The sequence below is a fragment of the Podarcis bocagei genome, assembly GCF_964188305.1.
Source record: "Podarcis bocagei genome assembly, chromosome: 3".
Classification (NCBI taxonomy): Eukaryota; Metazoa; Chordata; class Lepidosauria; order Squamata; family Lacertidae; genus Podarcis; species Podarcis bocagei.
In genome coordinates, this window is record NC_138127.1 from 76,098,509 (window position 1) to 76,120,188 (window position 21,680).

At 42.5% G+C, this 21,680-nt stretch overlaps 1 protein-coding gene across 1 annotated transcript in view; it reads right to left on the minus strand.

Moving 5' to 3' along the window:
- The window catches only part of ALK (ALK receptor tyrosine kinase), a 600,993-nt gene that overhangs the window by 149,500 nt on the left and 429,813 nt on the right, over window positions 1-21,680 (minus strand). The window contains exon 6 of the mRNA XM_081186349.1: window positions 560-691. Within this exon, the coding sequence (XP_081042475.1) occupies window positions 560-691 (132 nt within the window). The remainder of the gene's footprint in view (window positions 1-559; window positions 692-21,680) is intronic.

A 21,680-nucleotide genomic window follows, 5' to 3' on the forward strand; every position in this document is an offset into this window, starting at 1 on the left:
GCTACAGATACAAAGAAAATCTCGTGACTGGTGTACACTGCTACTAGAGATACAGCTAGAGCAAAACAAACACCTGGAAATTCTCAGGTCTTGATGCACTGCTTGGGTAAAATGGCATAACCCGTACTGAGCCACAGGTCATTGATTTCAGCTTCTAGCCAAAAGACCACAGGAACATTGACTGGCCTTCTATGCTTTCAGAAGTTATCTTAGTTCTTGCCCATATTCCTTTGCACTAGGAAGCATTATCCAGAATGTACAAGAGAGCCAAGAATATTCCTTTTTTAGGAGACACTCAATGACTGAGCTTTGCTTCCCCCACAGGGACAAAGCTAGATATCAATTTGAGGCTAGAGGGGGAAAACATCCTAAGTCAGACAAGGTAGTGACCTCGATTTATTTGAATGCAGTGATGGAGCTTAGTTCCATGTATAGCATGTGCAAGCATTCTAAGCATCAATTCAGATTCCCTGATGTGTTTAGGAAGGCATTATGTCGTTCCCATTGGTTTAAAGTAAGGGGGATATTAGGAAACAGTGTTGAATTTTAATTTACTTACTGCATAGCTGTCCCTCGTCCTCTCCCTCTGTACAGTCTCTGATGAAGTCACACACCTGTCCCAGCTTGATCACAGTTCCATTCCAGCAGCTGAAGGAACTCTGCAGAGCCATTTTAGGACCAGAAGGAGAACCTGTGTAAAAGAAGAGAGATCCTCTGAAATTTCTCCACAGCAATTTGTGCTGCAGTATGCTTTGCAGCTCCACACTGTCCACAAAACAGGCCACAATAATCCAGAAAACTCTAAGGCCAGTTTAGGAAGGGCAAAAATTCGACCTACATCTCCTATACTCCCAAGCTAACATAATAACTGAAGTGATCAAGGTGCTGTTGTTCTTTGATTTGGGAGAAAGGGTAGGATAGAAATTCAATAAATAAATAAGATCAAAACTTAAGACAAACCTAGATGTTAAATATGTCTTATCATTTAATATGCAATTTTCATAGAGTAACCAATGGGGCAACAGGGAAGGTGGATAGGGTACATGTAACTCTTTCCTTCCATACTGTGTATAAGAATGTGATGAATTAACAAAAGGGGACATAAAGCATTTAATAAGAATTTGGATAATACGTATTATAAGGTGGTTAGGAATTAAGCTCATTGTTTGCAACAAGGAATTAATTCATTTGCAATCAATTAAGATTTGCAATTAGTTAATTTATAAATTGCTTCCCATGAGGCAGTTCAAAGCAGTTTACAGTACAATGACACATGCAATTAAAAATAATTGCACATAAAAACCATTTAAGGAAACAACTATAAATGTTAAAAACAGTTTTTAAAAGCATCACATAAATGAATTCATTTGAAAATTGAAGCCTGATATCAACTGGGATAAGGTTTATTGAAGGTTTGTTGATGCCTTTAGCAGGTGCCGAAAAGGCAACAGAGAAGGTGCTTGTCTGGTTTGCCATGGGAGGGAGTTCCAAATGGTTGATGCCACCATACCAAAGGCCCAATTCTGACATTGTGCCCGCAGGATGCCCTCTCTTGCAGAACACGGTGATCGATTGGGTATGAGGTGAGCTTTTAGGTATCCTGCTCTCTGTCCAATACCAGCACCTTGAATCTAGTCCAGTAGGTAACTGGAAGCCAGTGCAATTATTGCCCCAACAACATAATATGCTGTCAATATTCTTCCCTGGTGAGCAGCTGAGCAGCTGCATTTTGTACTAGCTGCAGCTTTTGGGTCAGCTCGGCTTACAGCCATTGCAGTAAACCAGTTCTTTTCTAGAATGAACTTTCCATGCCTGAATGGGAACTTTTGGGTCTCACTGCAGCTCCCCCATCCATCTCACAACCTCACTGCTTTTGTAGTCCAAGGCAGGTAGCCAAACAGGTCTAAAAAGCACCTGGTGGGCCACCATGCCAGGTTATTAGGGTTGCATTCAGCTTGATGTCACATATTTTGGAATCCTGCTTTGAAGCAGATCATGAGAAGGAACAAATATACCCCAGCCCAAATGGCGTAGTGCCAATGTATGAGCCACTGGGTTTATGTTCCTTCCTTTTATGAAATCAGTCACCTCAGGGTCCAGTCAGCAGTCTGGGAGTGCTGCAGAATTACCAGAGCTAAATAGGCATTGATTGACTGGCAACCTGCACTGACAACCCCCCACTGCTTTATCTCTGGACATGCTGGCTCCGAACATGCGAGAAATGTTGGATGTGGCTTCCAGAGGAAGGCAAAGGGAAATGCTGCTGCTTCACATAAAGAAACTCCAATAAACACATGGAAGAAGTGAACTTCAAGTGGTTCCGTAAATCGCAACCTAATAATGCATTTCCTTCACCACCTCCGGGATTCTTGCACTATTGAGGGAACTCATTGTTTTGAAAGAAAGAAAAAAGCTGGTGTGCTACTGTTTTCTTTGTTCTTGCTTTTATGTGGATGAATAGAGTTCAATCAGCAACATAGTCTCTTTTCATGAAAACTACTAAATCCCTTAAAATTCTTCTAGAAAGTTAAATGAACGGGAGATGCCAAAAGTAAGCCATGAGCTCCATAGAATTGTAAACGTATATAAATAAAATATTTTGATAGACTTGGCCCTTCTCCAGACGTTCAACCCTTTCCCCCCAGTGCTTCCCCCAGAGAAAGAGATCGAGAGATGCATAAATGTAACCCTATGGCTGGATCTGGCCAATGTAAGAAATAAAGAAAATGAGTTCTGTGATTAATAGTAGTAGAGGATAATTCGCACATGCATTTTCTCTATAGGTAGGCAGGTGTTTTCAGGCCTGCTAAAAACTTTTTTTAAATGTATTTTTATTAAAGATTTTCTTGGTTTACAAAAGTATGTGCAATGTCTCTTTTTTTAAGTAATATTTTTACAGATCAGTTTCATTTGTTGAGACATTAGTGTTACATTAGGAAGAAAAGGGGGAAAGAAAAGGGGGAAAGAGGTAGAGGGCAGAATGGTGAGTGTGGTTGGGGCTGGGTGGCGATGTTTCAATTTTACTTAAATTGAATTGGGGGGTTTTGTGTCAGTGTCGCTTGTGCCGGTTCTCTGCTATTCACTTGTGTTCCTTTGGTGGTGAGAGAGGTTGGGGTTGGCCTAGGGTGCGGTTGTTCATTTGTGATGAGCTTTGTTTTCATGTGTGAGTGGGGTGGGTGAGTGTTTTGGATCAGGTTAGCCATATTGATTCATATGTTGTTGGTGGATTCTTGTCATTGTCTTGTTGGGCTGTGTATGTGATAAAGGGAAGCCATAGCGGAGTGAAAGCATCTTCTATTTGTCCCTACCCAGACATGTAAAGCCAGTATATTCTAATGTATGTCTTAAACTGTTGGTTTTATTTATATTCTGATTTTTTTAAATAAAAGTTACTTTTAATTTTGACATTTGCTGACAATATATGTTTTATAGCTTTGCAAAACTGCTTAAGGTTTTATTTACAATTAAGCAGCATACAAATTCTGTTAAATAAAAACTTGATCATTATACAGTTGAGCCCTTTTCATACATGCACATGATGTACAGAATGAATACATCATAGAGAAAGAGCAAGATTCTGCCTGTTGTCCATATACTCAACATCTGTACATCCATCGCCTCCTCTGTGCACAAAGCCTAAGTGCACACAAAATGGGTGGACATTTGAATGTCAACGGCAGCCAGCTACCTTTCCACACATAATCATTTTGCTTATTTGGTAAACATGTGCAAAGGGCTTGGAATGGCTGGAAGCTAAATGTGTGAGCTGACTTGCTTGAAAACTATTAGACTAGAACCAGAGAGCTCCTTATGGAGCAGAAAGCACTTCCAATCATGCAAGAGAACTGTCTCTAGTCTCAGCTGATTTCTGCCCCACCACATCATCAAATGCCCTTCCACAAGGTTTTGGGGAAAGGGACAAGGGGCTGCAGTGGAAAGGTGGAGGCAGGCATGGTCCATTGCGCAAGCAGAACTCTCCTCATGGTTCTCTGGATCTAAGTCATTGTGTTGGAGGTGATGAAAGGAAATATGGTTGAGAGTCCTGGAAGACCTGCTCTCTGCCTTGAAAGCCTTTTCCAACCTGGCCTGGGTGAGTGGGGCCCTGACTGACTCCAACTACAAAAGCTGAGGCTGCTGAACATAATCTTGGGCTGGGGTATTGTTTGGGGGATTCTTTTGGCTGTAGGGTTGTTGTTACTTTAAAAAAAATCTTTATTTTGGATCTTATGGTTTATGTGGAACTTGTTCAGTTTGGTTGTGTACATTCTGATGTTTTGTTTATTGTTTAGGACTACTTTTGTTATGTGTGTAGTTATGTACTTTTTTGTTAGTTGTAAGCTGCACTGAGGTTTTAACTTTGAGAAGGTGCCATGCAAATAAAATGATTGAGTGATTGATTCTGACTATGACGTTACATCTTTAATGACCCATTTAGTAATACAGATCTTCCCCTGATCTTGCACGCTGTATGTGCACAGCATACTTTCAAGACAATGCTGACGCAAGCAATGAAGACAGATACTTAGCACTCCTGTTTTTAACTACTGGGAATATGGCATAAGGCAGCACAGGACTGAGACAAATATAGACACTAGGAAAGAACATGGCCTACCTGGGGGAAGCATTTGTGTTCCATACACACGTGTAAATAATGGGCTACCTCATATGTTACAGATGTTTAATATGTTTCACTGTATAGAGATGCAAGGATATCCTATGGGGAGGGAGGGATGGTTCTACGTATATACCAGCATTTTTGTACTCCGAAATTTGGGGCAGTCTATTATGTGCAGGTTCAAGGTATATGAGAATGGGCTGAGAGGCTGGGCATATTTGTCGCTTAAGAACTTCTTCCATATATATTAACCATTCACACTATAGATATCCATGTCATGAAAAAGTAATGTAGGAATAACAGGGATGTTGGATGATTCTAACAGAAATGGAAGTGGAAATTACTGCTGTTTGCATTTCCCTCTGTGGTCAGGAATGGAAATACGGTAAGTCTAGCAGACACAAACAGTATTTGTTGTGGTTGTTTTTTTAAGTCCACAAATGATACATAATTAATTTGTTTTTAACATTGTTTTTTATTGGGGTAACAGAGTCAATTGCTTACTGAAACCTTTTAGTGTGCAGAGCAAGCAGAATTTGGTTAGTGAATCTGGTTAGAGAGCAGATTTTACTTGTTCCAATCACACAAAGAGATTCTTGTAGAGTAAGAAAAATAAGTACCGGTACATAACTTGGATAGAAAAGTTTCTAGTTCTCACCTAATTAAGTAATCTAAAGAAGAACAAGGCAGCTCCAACAAGACCTCTAATCTTGAAGTCTAAGAGTGAAGTGTGAGGAGGAAGCTGTAAACTAAAAACTATGGTTTACTTTGAATGAGCAGTGTGCTGGTGCACACTGTTGAAAAGCTCTTGCTACACTCCTCTCCTGCTCCACAGAAAAAATAAATCAAAATATTGACATGACAACTTAACTCTGGCTCATGGTTTGTTTCTTGCCAAACAAACCACAAGTGGTAACAAAGCTTTGTTCTTGGCCTATTGCTCATGGATTGTTCAAGGGAAACAAATCACAAGCCCAGGTTCCAACGTCATGAAAAAAACAGATTCTGGCTTGTCCCTTGCTGTGTGGTGGGACCTGTGGAGTGAGAACTTCAGTAGCATGCACTGTCATGCCTCCTCCTCATTAATTTGTAGTATGCAAACTGGGCCATTATAAGTTAGTATCTGTATTACAAGCTACTAACCATAGCCTGTGGGTTAAACCACAGGGCCTAGGGCTTGCCGATCAGAAGGTCGGCGGTTTGAATCCCTGCAACGGGGTGAGCTCCTGTTGCTGAGTCCCAGCTCCTGCCAACCTAGCAGTTCGAAAGCATGTCAAAGTGCAAGTAGATAAATAGGTACCGCTCCGGTGGGAAGGTAATTGGCGTTTCCGTGCTGTGCTCTGGTTCGCCAGAAGCAGCTTAGTCATGCTGGCCACATGACCTGGAAGCTATATGCCAGCTCCCTCGGCCAATAAAGCGAGATGAGCACCGCAACCCCAGAGCCGGTCATGACTGGACCTAATGGTCAGGGGTCCCTTTACCTTTTAACCACAGCCCTAAATAACCAGAAAACAGTTTTTATCAGAACAGGGCACAGGATGTGCTGCAGATTGGATTTTTTTAATGGAACAAAAAACACCCTGTGCACCTTCGGAAACCTTAGGGGGAAACACTTATTCTTCGTCACACTGTGCTAACTATCCAATTTTAAATTTCTCTCAGTTGAAAAACAGCAACAAAATCATATTCCTTAAAATGTTGCCTCAATCAAGGGGGTTGATTTGAGTACTGTACCATTCGATCAGAAGATCAATGTAAACCACCAAAGTTTCATTTCAACTGGGGTCAAATAAAGGCACTAATTTGCTGATAAGGACTTCCAGCCTCCAGAGAGATCTATCACACTTGCAAGCAACAGTGACAACTGAAGCTCCATTAATTGTAATAGAAAGAGGTGCCAGTACTAGGATAATAAAACTATCAAGAGAGTATAAAAGCCACCATGTTGGAGAAATCCATTCTTGAGAAAGAAGAACAGAGCAACTTACAGTGCAATTTTATACCTGCCAACTCAGAAGGAGGTCCCAATGAATTTGGAGGCTTACTCCCAAGTAAGCAAGCACAGGATTGCAGCCTTCGGCAGCAGAATCGAACGGGACTTACTTAGTTCTATTTTCCCTCATTCTCTTAGAATGGTAATGGCACCCAACTGAGAGGTGCCGGAACTGAGTTGCAAAAAGTCCCTGGTCTTACTGTTGATTAGACATGTACGAGATTGTATTGTTAATGTACATGTTCTCACCACTCAGAGAAGGATGTACAAAGTATGAAAGGCACGATGTCCTTGCCTCCTTGTTTCCCACTTGCAGCTCTGCTTCTCCCTGGGCTCTTTCCTTGTACGAAACTGTGTTTGAATGATGCCACATCAGTAGCCCATCAGGGCTGCAAATCCTTCACGATGACAACTCTGATTTCTGTTTATACAATAAAAGATAAAACACAGAGGCAGTACCTGAACCCCCCTTGGCAGAATGAGCCATTGTTTGCCTGACTCATCCAACCTTGCTAAACAACACAGCTACATCATGTTTCCTCAGTACTACAGGGAGTCGGGAATCACTAGTGATTCAATTAGAGGCGCACTTGATACTTTTATTTATATTGCCTGACAAAACTAAAAATTAATGAAGCGTGAGGGAAAACAACCACTATTTTTCCCCAAGATGATTTTGCAGTGTAAATCAGTTCAGGAGGGGGCTTTTTAAAAAAAATAAAGGGCTCTGGTTTCTAAACAGGGTACTCTGTATTACAGGCAGCTTTTTATATTTATTTATTTATTTATTTATTTATTTCCTGTAAGTTGCTCTGTTTCACTGAGCACTGCCCTTGTGTTTTGATCAGGGTCACTCACATCATCGCTTAAAAGATCTGATCTGAAAGCTGCAGGAGGGGAGGGGAGCTGTGAATTGCCCCTCCTACTGTTCTTTAGTGGTTGACATATACAATTTAGGAGGCTGCAACACTATACATTCATGGGAGTGTCCATTACATAAATCTGGGAAATACAGTGGTGCCCCGCAAGACGAATGCCTCGCAAGACGGAAAACCCGCTAGATGAAAGGGTTTTCCGTTTTGGAGGTGCTTCGCAAAACGAATTTCCTATGGACTTGCTTCGCAAGACGAAAATGTCTTGCGAGTTCCTGCAGTTTTTCCCCCTTCCCCCCCTTTTTCCCAAGCCGCTAAGCTGCTTATCAGCTGATCCTAAGCCGCTAAGCCGCTTAACAGCTGATCCGCTAAGCCGCTTATCTGCTGATCCGCTAAGCCGCTAATCAGCTGATCCGCTAAGCCCGCTAAGCCGCTAATGGGCTTGCTTCGCAAGACGAAAAAACTGCAAGACGAAGAGACTCGCGGAACGGATTCTTTTCGTCTTGCGAGGCACCACTGTATACACTTATGTAAACAGATGTATACAGTGGAACCTTGAGTTGCGCACGTAATCCGTCCTGAAGGCATGTCCGCAATCTGACGCATTTGCATCTAGAAGTGCCGCATCTGCACACATGCACAGCGCAATTTAGTGCTTCTGCGCATGTGCGAGCGGCGAAACCCAGAAGTAACCCTTCTGGTACTTCTGGGATGCTGCGGGACGTAACCTGAAGCGGACCCAACATGAGGTATGACTGTACTGCAGAATGGGAAAGGAACCACCAAGTCCAAAAGGATGTCAGTGTGGTTTATGAGCAGAATCGAGGAAACTCTTGGAAACAAGGTTTCTTTCAGAAAATGGAAGTCTTGCTGAAATGTGGAGGACAATAAGAATCACGAACTCGCAAAAGAAAAGATAGAGTGCAAGAAAGAAAGAAAAAGGATTTGAGGAGCACGTTACTATAAACATAAAAAATGTGTAAATACATTAGAAGCATGAAATTAACTAGGAAATTGATTGGGCCTTTGGATGACAGGGCAATTAAGGGTGTGATAATGGAGGAAAAAATGGAGCTTCCAGAAAGACTGAATAAATTATTTCAGCTGTTTTCACAACGGAAGAAGTAGAACGTAACCTTGGACCTGAACTAACTTTCTCAGGAAGGGAGCCTGAAGAACTGAAGCAAATAGTAGTGAAAGGAAATTATATTCTAGGTCTCATTAACAAATTAAAAACACTAGGTTCTCGTGGTATACACCCAAGTTCTTAAAGATCTCAAATGTGAAATGTGCAGATATTCTAGGAAAAATATTTACCATATACCTAAGATAGGCCTCCATATATGAGGACTGAAAAGAGGCCAATGAAATACCTTTTTAAAAAGTATCCAAGAAAATCTGGAAATTTACAGGCCAATCTGGAAATTTAATGGCTCTTTCTGGGAGAAAGAATGGTTAAATATATAATTGCCAAGCACATAGCATAACAAGTTTTCCTGAAGAAGAATAAGCAGAGTTCCTATAATGGTAAAAAGGTAAAGGGACCCCTGACCATTAGGTCCAGTCGTGGCCGCCTCTGGGGTTGCGGTGCTCATCTCGCTTTATTGGCCGAGGGAGCCGGCGTACAGCTTCCGGGTCATGTGGCTAGCATGACTAAGCCGCTTCTGGTGAACCAGAGCAGCGCATGGAAACACCGTTTACCTTCCTGCCGGAGCGGTACCTATTGATCTACTTGCACTTTGACATGCTTTCAAACTGCTAGGTTGGTAGGAGCAGGGACCGAGCAACGGGAGCTCACCCCGTCACGGGGATTTGAACCTTCTGATCAGCAAGTCCTAGGCTCTGTGGTTTAACCCACAGCGCCACCCACGTCCCTTCCTTTAATGGTAAGTTCCATCTAATTAACCATTGAGAGTTCTTTGACAGTATCAATAACCATAACTTCACATATACACTAATGGGGTCTGAACTGGTGGTGGCTGACAAGAAAACACATCTGGAGTTCATGGTGCTGCATACTGACTCAATTAAAATGTTGGACATGAAGGCCCACTGGTGTTTACCGTGTTTTTTGTGGTGGCTATTATGCGTTCTCTGCCTGGCTAATTTTGGAGTTAAGAACATGTTGGCTGGGCAGCCAGGGGCAGACTTAGAATCATAGAATCATAGAGTTGGAATAGACCACAAGGGCCATCGAGTCCAACCCCCTGCCAAGCAGGAAACACCATCAGAGCACTCCTGACATATGGTTGTCAAGCCTCTGCTTAAAGACCTCCAAAGTAGGAGACTCCACCACACTCCTTGGCAGCAAATTCCACTGTCGAACAGCTCTTACTGTCAGGAAGTTCTTCCTAATGTTTAGGTGGAATCTTCTTTCTTGTAGTTTGGCTCCATTGCTCCGTGTCCGCTTCTCTGGAGCAGCAGAAAACAACCTTTCTCCCTCCTCTATGTGACATCCTTTTATATATTTGAACATGGCTATCATATCACCCCTTAACCTCCTCTTCTCCAGGCTAAACATGCCCAGCTCCCTGTGCTGTGGTAAAAAATGGAAGCAGTGTCGTCCATCAACCTTGCTGAAAGGAAGCCTCTGATAAACAGAAACCTATGAGGCTGCCTTATAGAGAGTCAGACCTCTGGCCTAACTCAGTAGTGTCTGCTCTAATTATCTCCCCAGGCTTTCAGATGGGACCCTTTCCCCGTCTTAGCTGGAGAAGCCAGGGAGTGAACCTGGGACTTGTTGCATACAACACATGTGCTCTATCACTCAGCTCATTGGTGAAATGAGCACAGGGGAAAAAAGCTAAATTCACTCTCCCACTTCCACAAGGATGCATGAAGTGGCTGACAGTAAAACGCTTCAACAAAATAGCAATTATTGTCAGAATAGTTCATGACCGCAGCAAATGGGGCCACATCTAAAACAGTAATTTGAAACAAAACAAAACAAAACAAAACAGCACAGCAAATGCTAGAAACCCAAGGGCCAAAGGCTTGCAGCAACAAAGTAAGTTTCCAGTAAACACCTGAAAGTTAAGAGATACTTGGGCTGAGCACACAATACCAGCACAAAAATGCAGCCAGGCTGTTCTTTTTCTTTAGTTTGCAGGAAAACTCTGCACAATACAGCATTCCATTATAAATGACTGGATAGGCACAAGACAGGATATGGATTGTGGATAACGGCGCTATCCAGCAGTGGGAGCACACTGGATGCAGAGAAAATGGGAGCATGTACAGAGCCTTAAACAAAGAAACTTCACATCCATTTGACCAATGAAAATATTTCGTGCAATGCTGAACTTGGAGCAGACTGCTCTTTCAATAAGAGACTTACTCCAATACAGGACTATCCTCTGGTAGTCCTTCCTATACTGGACTGCTCTCTGTTAAGTAGGGCACAGGGCCACACTAGCACTGAACGAATCCCCATGTACACAGATGCTACCTAACTAATAATAATAATAATAATAATAAATTTTATTTATATCCCGCCCTCCCCAGCCGAGCCGGGCTCAGGGCGGCTAACAACAATCAAATAAACAATCAAATAATCACACATTCTAAAAATATTTCATTATAAAAATTAGTTAAAATCAAATTGATGGCAACCGATTAAGCAAAATTCTGTGCAGGTTGCCAGAGGAGGGAGTCAGGCTGCGCCCTGACCAAAGGCCTGGCGGAACAACTCTGTCTTGCAGGCCCTGCGGAAAAATGTTAGGGCCCTAGTCTCTTGTGACAGAGCATTCCACCAGGTTGGAGCCGCAGCCGAGAAGGCCCTGGCTCTAGTTGAGGCCAGCCTAACCTCTCTGAGGCCTGGGATCTTGAGGATGTTATTATTTGCAGACCGTAGGTTTCTCTGTGGGGCATACCAGGCATAACTAGAGGAACACTAGCCCTGCTCATTCTTCTCATGCAATGAAGGGAAGGGAACAGGGGTCAACTAGCTTGCTCTGCTCTCCCTCCATCTTGGCCTCACTGCTGCTTCCGTTGCTCTCCTCTTGTTGCTCTGTAACAGAGGTCTGCTGTACTTGTAGAGGCTCCCTGTCCAGTTTAGAACCCCAATGGTGCAGGGCTCTCTGTTACTCTGGGAAGCTCTGAAAGTTCAGCAGGATCCCTGCTGCGAATATTTGTCCTCCAATGCAAGGAGAGCGACAGCGATGGGCGATGTGGATGGGAGTGAACCATTAGGTTCGGCCAGGTCGCCCCCCACCCTCCCTCATGCAATTCTAATCATGTGGGGGAATTAAATGCCTGAATAGGGTTGTGGAACAGACAATCCAGAGCCTCCTTTGCTTTCTGCACTTCCCTCCTGGAATGCAGAGCTTTTGAGTCTCCCAATGGCCATTGATCGCAATCATTTAAAAACCATCATTCTCAATCAGCCGTCAGGAAATTTCTACCAGCTACTGCTGTGAAACAACATACTGCATTTGTCTGCTCATTTATCACAGTTGACAAGGAGCTTGAATGAGCTTAGATATGCATTACACACACATACACACTTGTATTATATAGGTCAGTGTACACAAGCAGCAGCAACGTACACTGTGTGAGTTATTGGGGGTTTATGTCACCAGATAAATTGCTGTTCGGCTCTCCTGGTTACATATTCAGAGCATGCCTGCAGAAGGGGTGATTCAGACAGAAAAAGATTAGATGGCAAAATATGTATGAAAGGAAAAGCTCAAAACAAATTCCACTTTGTTTTAAACACTTGAACGTTCAAATAAATGCATTTGTATTCTAGCTCAGAGGCTGGGGCATTTAATTAATTTTTAATTAGAATGATTTATTTGATATTAAAAAATGGACATTTAATTTTCCATTCCCAACTAGCAGAGCCTACAAGACAAAAACTGTGTGCTCTCGTCCAGATCCTGTCACATGCAAAAATAGACAATGGAGAAAGGGGTTGGGGGTGGGAGGATGAATTATTTTGAATAAGGATCAAAGTAAAAATTTGTGGGAGACATCCTTTATATTTACAACTGTGTTTACATAGCCTGTGGTATCCATAAATTGCATCAGTCATTAAGCTGTAGAATGGCTGGCTAGCTGTCTTATAAATTATTATTTAAACAGTAGCATTAAACAAATGGCACTTCAAGCTGCAACTTGACAGCAGAAACAAACTACTGCATGGAGGCCCTACCGGTATTTATTAAGAATCCATTCCTTGATCCTAGCCAAGATTCTAGAAGACCACAGCTGTAAGCTAGTCTTTGACTGGATTAGCAGGATGGAAAGCAGACTGCGAGGAACAACCAGAGAATACTTTAATAATAATAATAATAATAATAATAATAATAATAATTTATTATTTATACCCCAGCCACTCTGGGCTGCTCCCACCCGAATATTAAAAACACAACACAGCATTAAACATTAAAAACTTCCCTAAACAGGGCTGCCTTCAGATGTCATTTAAAAGTAAGATAGTTGTTTATTGCTTTGACATCTGATGGGAGGGTGTTCCACAGGACAGGCGCCACAACCAAGAAGGCCCTCTGCCTGGTTTCCTGTAACCTCACTTCTTGCAGTGAGGGAACCACCAGAAGGCCCTCAGTACTTACAGCTGTGTGCGTCTCTGTATGTTAACGGGATATATTAAAAATGTATTAATATACATTTTGCAGGAATTTCTCCCTTGTCCCTCATTCTCTGCAGAAGGTCCAGGATGTTTCCTATATCCCTGCTTCTCGAAACAAAATCTGATCATATCGTTGCACACCATCCCAATCTCTGAGAAGTGTAATATTCAAGGTGCGCTTAACCGAGGTACTGTGATGACAATGCAGTTAGGACCCTAATCTGCCTCACAAAACTGCTGCACCATGGATATGAGAGTGAACTTCTGAAGTCCTGAGCAAGCAGATGAGAAACAGCTCTAAACTATGGTTTGTATGTTGCAAAGCTGGAACCTCAAACTATGGTGTGAGCTCTTCTCTTATTAGCACATAAAGCAGGGTTTTATGTTATGTCTGAACCCAGCCAGCAGTAATTGCAAGCCAGAGCTATTGTGAGAGTAAGAAGTTTTTGGATTTTCAAAAAAATGATTATTAGTTTAAGGGAAATGCTAGGATCCTTCCGCAAAAGCCAGCACAGTGCAGGGTATTGCAGAACAAATGAACGTGGAATACAGTGGGTGAAGAAGAGATTTCAGCAATGTGTTCCATCTAATGGGAGGGGTTCTTGGTGCTGTGGTAAGTATGCAAGTGACCCTAGTTTAATATAGTAAATTTTGGAGTATGTATTTGCATGCCCCTTGCTACATTTACCAGGACTGATATTCAATTAATTTTAACACAAAGTAGACCCACTGAATAATAGTTGAATACTACCCTAGGGGCAAAGCCAACCTGCCTGCCTGCCATGTTAACCCCCTAGAACTTCCTCTTCTCACCCCCATACAACTATCAAACTTCCTTTTCACCTTCCCAACCCCATTTCTGAAGCCACTTCTCTTTTCTATCCCGCAGCGCCACTTTGCACCCATTTTTAGCTGCTCCTTCCTCTTCCCACACATTTCAAAACATGCTCCTTGATCTCAGGAAACATGTTAAATTTGGCTAGGATACCTTAAGAGGTTTCCAAATGTATAGTGAACAAACTACCTTCCAAAGTATACTGTAGGTTTAAACAGCCTGGGTGAATTGGTACCAGCTGGCACACACACAAAGCTAAAGGCAACTGGGAAGGCTATTCCACAACATGGGTGCCACTACTGGCTATACAGAATGAATGGTCTTACTTACACTAAGTAATCACTTGAGTGACATTCCACAACAAGAATGCACAAGATGGCGAATAAGATGGTGAATAACACAGATTTTTCATAAGACACAGGCTCTAATCAGGTATCCTGTAACATTCCAGGAAAAAAACCCCCAATTTATTTACATATTTCTCTCTTATCACTGAACACTGACCAACCAAACAGAAGAAAGCATCTAATAAAGAACAAATAATTGAGAAGCCCCTGATTGCTAGGATAACGTAACAAAATGTGTTATCAGCAGAAACTCTTTAGCTTGCCCTTCTTGTGATAACTTTCTGTGTGGCCTTCCTAGTGTTTTAGGGCCTGTCATTGATAATGCTCTGCCTCCAGTTACCTTAAGCTACTTTTATTACCATCCCCCTTGAAAAGATTTGGGGAATGGGAAGTGCAGAGTGATAAAAGAGGTCTGCTCAAGGTCATCCCATGAGTCAATAGCACCACCTGGTAATAGAAAAACAAGAGCCTTAACTCCCAAGTCACTCTAAGCACCATGTTTAATAGAACCAATAAAATCTCTTTGTGCTCAGTCTTTAAACACCTCTGATTCAGAGACACCTGGATGCTGACAACAAAACGGAACAAATGAAATTGAACAACAGTAATGAATCCCCCCTGAGATACAAGGAGGATCAAGGAGGGCTTCACTTTTAATTACCAGATTATGGGTTTCCAGGATCCAGGTTATCTTTTTAATGCCACATTTTGGCCAAGGCGATGCAAATTAGAGCACAGCGCCAGGCTCCGAGACACCTTAATTAATTAAATATTGTAGAAATACGCCTTTGTTTTGAAAGAATACAGGGAGGGCTCATGAGGCAAAGCTTCGTGAACAGCTATTTCCGGCGGCTACTTGTATACAAATATAATTAAAACGCTATTCTCAGTGCATGCTAATGCCAAATGCCACACTGGGGGCTAATTTCGCTTCCACTGGAGCTCTTTCTGCTTTAATGATGGGAGTGGGCTCCATGCTCGGCAGAATGAGTTATAGAGGCATGGAATGGGGAGAGAGGAAGGGAGGCGATCTCTTTTTATTGGACCCAACAATTGTTAGGAGGTGCCGCAAGGTCTTGAGCTTTACTGAACTCTTCAGCAGAGCATAAAAAGCAGAGGATTCTGAGAACAAAAGTGTCCCAAAACCTTAAACTGCTCGTTTTGTGTTTCAGAGACAACAGAGAAAAAACCCTCCCTTCTTCCTTGCCTCCTGTCTTCTTATGTACTAGGTCTACTGGTTTAGGTGGCAGCACCAGCGGCAGTAACTGAGAGGTTTTTTGAGGGTGGTTCTAGCAAGAGCTCCCTGCATCTGTTATGGATGTTGCTTCCACAAAGTGAAGTAAGAGGGAAGTGACATGGCAGGCTACAGGTTGTTAGTAGGCACTGGGGGCTTATGGGTAGGTTGGGTGCAAGTTCTGGGTCCTATTTTGCTCCCTTTGATGATTCAGGCAAATGAAGATGTTGGAACTGGTTGCTGGAGGCAAGGGGAGTGAAGATAGAAATCTTCCTGGTTACTATTCTGCTCCATGCTTGGTATAATCTGGCTGAAGAACAGAAAATGGCACACAGCTGCTATGTGGTTGTGCGAATGGAGCCAAAGAGAAGCCCTGTTTGAAATGTCACACAATCCCTCGCTTTCTAAAATGACTTGCTTTCTAATGCTGAATCTCCCCCCCCCCCCGTATTTGGAATATGGATCCAAATCGTGCAGTTTGATTGTATCGGTAATGTGAACCACTAAGCTAAAACATTCGGAGAATTTTGCAAAGGTACCTCCTAATAAGGTGTGGAAATTGTTGGCAGCATGATATTACACTGCAGATAACTCCCTTAAAACTATAATTAAATAAAGATTTAGAGCACAAAGCTGCCCATGTTTCACTCTCTCCCTTTTTTCAATTATAATAGTTGATATTGGATTAATATTTATCTTCATTGTTCTATGAGAACAACAAACAGGGGGAAAAATAACTGTTTGGTTGTAACAAACTACGTTGAAACGCTATTCCCTATTAATCTTGCACAGAAATGAGGTGGATTTTACTGTTTTTTTGCTAGGGTGCCCATAAAACGTGTCATTTTCTCCTGTGATTTGCTTAGTAATCAATGAACAGCTCCTAACAACACATTGTTGAATTAACAGCAATCAGCAGCGGAAGGAGAGCTCTGCACTGAAAGTAAGGGGACCCTCTAGCATACATTATAAATCACTTACACAGATTGCGGATCTGGGAAAACTTGTTCTCTCACCTTCACCCCTGTCCCCCACACTGGGAAAATGGGACACATGAATCACAAATTTCATTCTGTGATGATCACCTCCCCATCCTACCCGTGCCAGGAATTCATCAAATATTTTACATCTTCACTACTGCAGATACTATCCAGGTAAGAGGATAGTGACTATTGTATTATATGGAGTGGGGAGTGCTCCTGTGGGAGAGCCATTGAGAAGGGAAATGCGACTCTGTGTGGTTTACACTACGAAACAGGCTTGCAATTCCTTTCATATTGTGCAAGTAACAATGGGACTATTGTCATGTGTCCCGTGGGAATATCATGGAGGGGATAACTGGATCATGAGGAGGGAGCTTGGGAATCTGCAGCTGGATGACCATAGCAGGATGGGGGAGGTGAAAGTGGGACCCTAATAAGTGTCTGAGTCCAGGGACGGGGCCAGAAGTCCAGGGAGTGAACAGCTGGAGCCAGGGAAGGGACCAAATGGGTTGGCAGAAGAGTGTTTCACCCCTGGGATATTGGCTACCCCTGGTCAGATGCCTCCTCCTGTCAAAGATAAGACTTCTCTTTCTAGGGAGGTGACAGAGATTAAACCAATGCCAGCATGAACAAATCTTGTAGACCCAACTCACTTGAAGGAGTACCAAGTTGCTTGCCTAGTCCTGGAACTCTGGCCACTTGTTGTACTAAGAGCTGTTCCTGCCCTATTCTTCAAAAGTAAGGTACAGAGAGCCTATTGCTTGTTGGATCAACATCTTAGCTTATACTTAGCCATGTATCTATACTTTTTATGTATTTGCTGCATCTTGTAACCTGTGGCCTGCCTATGCATTAACAACATTAAAGCCTTTGGCAGAAAGAGAGCTGGAAGTTCAAGTTCTTCAAAAAGTTCTTCGGCAGTAAGGACCAGGATGATGATCCATTAGAGTAGCTGAACCAAAATGCTCTCCCTACTGCATGCCAGCTTCAGTCCACTGTCTTAAATTTAAATTAACCTATTGAATTGGTTAATTTAATCTGATGTCATAGTCACACTAATTTCGGAAACAAAGTCATGACTCTTCTGACTGCGGAATGAACCAACATCTAAAAATCAACGGTGCTTCCAAACATATTTTAAACAGTTTAGAAGATGAAAATCTTCTCTAGCTCAGATTAAAATTCAAGATGGTGAGAAATTTAAGCCTTTCCTTCATTCCTTCTCCCACTTTCCTTGCCTCACAACCATCTACAGATACACTTCCAAATTCACCCTGGACTCATTGGGTGGTATCCAGTAAATCTGTTCAGTCTGTGAACAGATTTCCACTTGTGCAATAGTACAGATGCCTTGCACCCTGCCCAAATCTTCTCTGGAGGGTTGGGAAACCCCAAAACAAATTTTGGGGGTTCACAGTGGGGGAGGAGACAATAATTACATTGTACAAGTGGAAGCAATTGCACTGATGGAACAAGTTAGTGGGATCCTGCCTATAGAGAGGGACAGAACCTTGTAGTGCCCACACTGACATCACTGAGAGGGACAGGGTGTGAAACAGGCTTGGCATTGGATTTAAACCACTGAGCTGTTTCCAAAATTAGGGAGAAATGTGTGTGTGTGTGTGTGTGTGTGTGTGTGTGTGTGTGTGCTTTTTAAAGAGCCTAATTCTGAGCCTGATTTGGGGTGGGGATTTACCTATCACTAGTTAATATCTGTATTTTGATCATCCTATGTGAAATTAAACTTCTTTCATCCTTAGCAATAGCCAATGGCTTTGATGTTGCTTTCATGGGGCTGATCTGTCGAATAGTATGGGGATTTTGTCAGAAAGTCCTTAGCATAGGGACATAAATGGAAAACGAATACACAAATGAATTCCGGAGGCAGCCTGAAAGACATCTGTGACAAGCCTCTCACTACAACACTCAAAACTCTGCTTCTCCTATCCCACACTTGTTAAGAGTAAACACAAATGAACAAGAACAGGTGTGAATAAAATTCCCAGTTCCAGCTGCATCTGCATAACAGCAAACTGTATGAGATTAAAGCAGGAGAACTAAGGCATAACCTACAGAGGATTGCAAACCTGTCTTCTGTTTCCCCATGTACTTACTGTGGGATTATTATTATTATTTTTCTATTCTAAGGTATGGCTATGACATGACATGAATGTTTTCTTTTAAAATAAGGCACTCGTAACAGTGAGTGTCTCTGATCATGGATAGATGTGGATTGTGCAGGGCCTTGCTGCCAACAAATTGAGCAGGCGTACCCACATAGAGTAGCACCCTTGATCTGAATTACCATGGCACACTGGGCTGAAAGTGGGAGGAACATATTGCTACCAATATGTATATAAGCTTTGTTTGCATGCCATGGAAGGCTAAACTATGGCTTTGTACATGGGCAGGATCCCAGAGAGAAGCTCACAGCCATATTGCTTCTTCCCAGTATGTTTACTCTTGTGCTAGGCTAAACCAATCCAAAAGCAGAGACATCACCTTGCCAACAAAGGTCCATAAAGTAAAAGCTATGGTTTCCCCAGTAGTGATGTATGGAATGAGAGCTGGACCATAAAGAAGGCCGATTGCCGAAGAATTGATGCTTTTGAATTATGGTGCTGGAGGAGACTCTTGAGAGTCCCATGGACTGCAAGAAGATCAAACCTATGCATTCTTAAGGAAATCAGCCCTGAGTGCTCACTGGAAGGACAGATCCTGAAGCTAATGCTCCAATACTTTGGCCACCTCATGAGAAGAGAAGACTCCCTGGAAAAGACCCTGATGTTGGGAAAGATAAAAGGCACAAGGAGAAGGGGGCGACAGAGGACGAGATGGTTGGACAGTGTTCTCAAGGCTACCAGCATGAGTTTGACCAAACTGCAGGAGGCAGTGGAAGACAGAAGTGCCTGGCGTGCTCTGGTCCATGGGGTCACGAAGAGTCGGATACGACTAAACAACAACAACAACAACAAACCAATCCTTGGCTTTTGTGGTTATAAACTGTCTCCTCACAAACCATGAGCGGCAGCCAAGAACAAACCTCTCCTCTCTGGAAACCCCCACATTCATGTGGTCCCAACATCATTAGTTTGGCTTACCATTTCAGGTGAAATATGGATACAGAATGGGAATGTGGTCCCAGACTCCCCTATTTTCATTTAATGCAGTCCATCCCTTAGCTCTATAATCTATACTTGCAGTCACTTCGTGGGTAGTTTGCTTGAAGCCTGTAGCTGTTGTTTCAGCTGCAACTGCCACAGAAGCCCTTGCTACTGCAATGAGAGGTATACCACTTCCAACTTGATGAAACTCTGGGCAATGTAGGAACCTAACTTTGCTCACTATCTCGGTCACTTCTTGCTTGCAATTCATCTGGCATTCCCTTTGTAACAGTAACCATCATATTTTATACAGGCAATAACGGAGCACAGCTAGATTAAAGTTAAAAATCCTATGCACATTTCTCCCTGGGAGTAAGACTCATTGAACACAATGGGGCTTCCGAGTAAAAAATACATAGGGCTGCACTATGAAACTCCCTGCTTAAACTTTCTATGCTGTTTACTCACATCAGCCTCTAAATTAATTGTGCAAACTAGTTGTGCAAACAAACCACAAGGCTTCCCCCTCCTCGTTTCCCCCAATATTTGATTCCCATCTCCAATACCAATATCCGCCTTGTCAAGAAATCAGCCTCAATGTCTCCACACTGGGCCAATTTATGGCATAGCAAATGTGTCTAAAACTCAGGAGGAAACAAGGCAGTGACTGCTACTGCCTTTGGTTCCTGGAAAGCGTGTTTAAGTTTGTAATGAATGTGGTTTCTGGAGGTCGCATACTACTAACATGACAGCCTAACACAGCAATGGGAGTCCCAATACCAACAATAAAAAGTAATAAAACTTTGTGTGCTTTTGAAGATTTTCTTCCAAAGCTCTGACAGGGAGGCAGTGCACAGGCATGTGATATGATTTCCCTCCTGCTGTGCTTTGAGATGGCAGAAGAAAAAAGAACAGAACCCTGGTATCCACATTAGCAGTCTCATGGATCCAGCCACAGATCCAGGTTTTATCTCCTTACAGGTCTTAAGCAGAAAGTTACAGAGAAAGCTGCTTTATTTAATCCAGAGGATCTATGCTGGACATAACTTATTAATGAATCCTGTAGCAAAGCAAGCAAACCTTGAGAATACACACTGTAGTAGAAAAGAGCTTCACTTATTTTAAAGGTGCAAAGCAGGGAAATTATGGGTGCATAGCAAGTGTGACGCTTGCTAAGTAAACAGTGGATAAGAAGGTAACTATGAAGAAGATTAGCCTACTTATTGGAAGAAAATGGCTTCTTATGTCCTTTATCTTGGAGGAAAGTGGCACATGTGTGCATCATGGGTTGAACCTATACATTAAACTGCTTTGCATGATGCTCTTGCACAGAGTAGAAGCAATGGTATGATAAGTAAGACCCAGAACATACAATGGAATAATAGCCAGCAATCTGTCTTTCTGCCATTGGTTGTATTCGTTGTGAGTTGTTGTTGTTTTTACAGATTTTTTTTAAAATTACAGTACAATTATAGTAACATACAAACCAAAAATAAAAAGGCAAGTAAAAACAGAAATGGAGGACATGGTGTTTTGACACACTGCATTACAGTTCATGATGTGTAAGTCTCAGGGAAAGCTGACCAAACACATTTCCTTGTATTTTCCTTCTTTAGCATGTTCACATTAATATAGGCTCAGGGCGACTAAATCAAAATATATAATATATTAAAACATAAATTCAGCAATCAACTGAAATACAGCTTAAAATTGGATTAAAATCAAGATCAGATGGCTACCCAAAAATTATAACTATAGGGGTTGGGAACCTTAAGTACTCACCAGGCTCAGCTATTGTATGAGCCGGTGAGAAGAGTTAGAGAGGCCACTTATATGCAGGGTCTTATAAGAGAGGGGGTTCAGACTGGGCCCGGACCAAAGGCCTGGCGGAACAGCTCCTTCTTGCAGGCCCTGCAGAATGATGTCAAGTCCCACAGGGCCCTGGTCTCTTGTGACAGAGCATTCCACCAGACTGGAGCCAGGGCCGAAAAGGTCGAGGTTCTGGTCGAGGCCAGTCTAACCTCCTTGAGGCCTGGGACCTCCAAGATGTTATTGTTTGCAGAACATAAGGTCCTCCGTGGGGCATACCAGGAGAGGCGGTCCC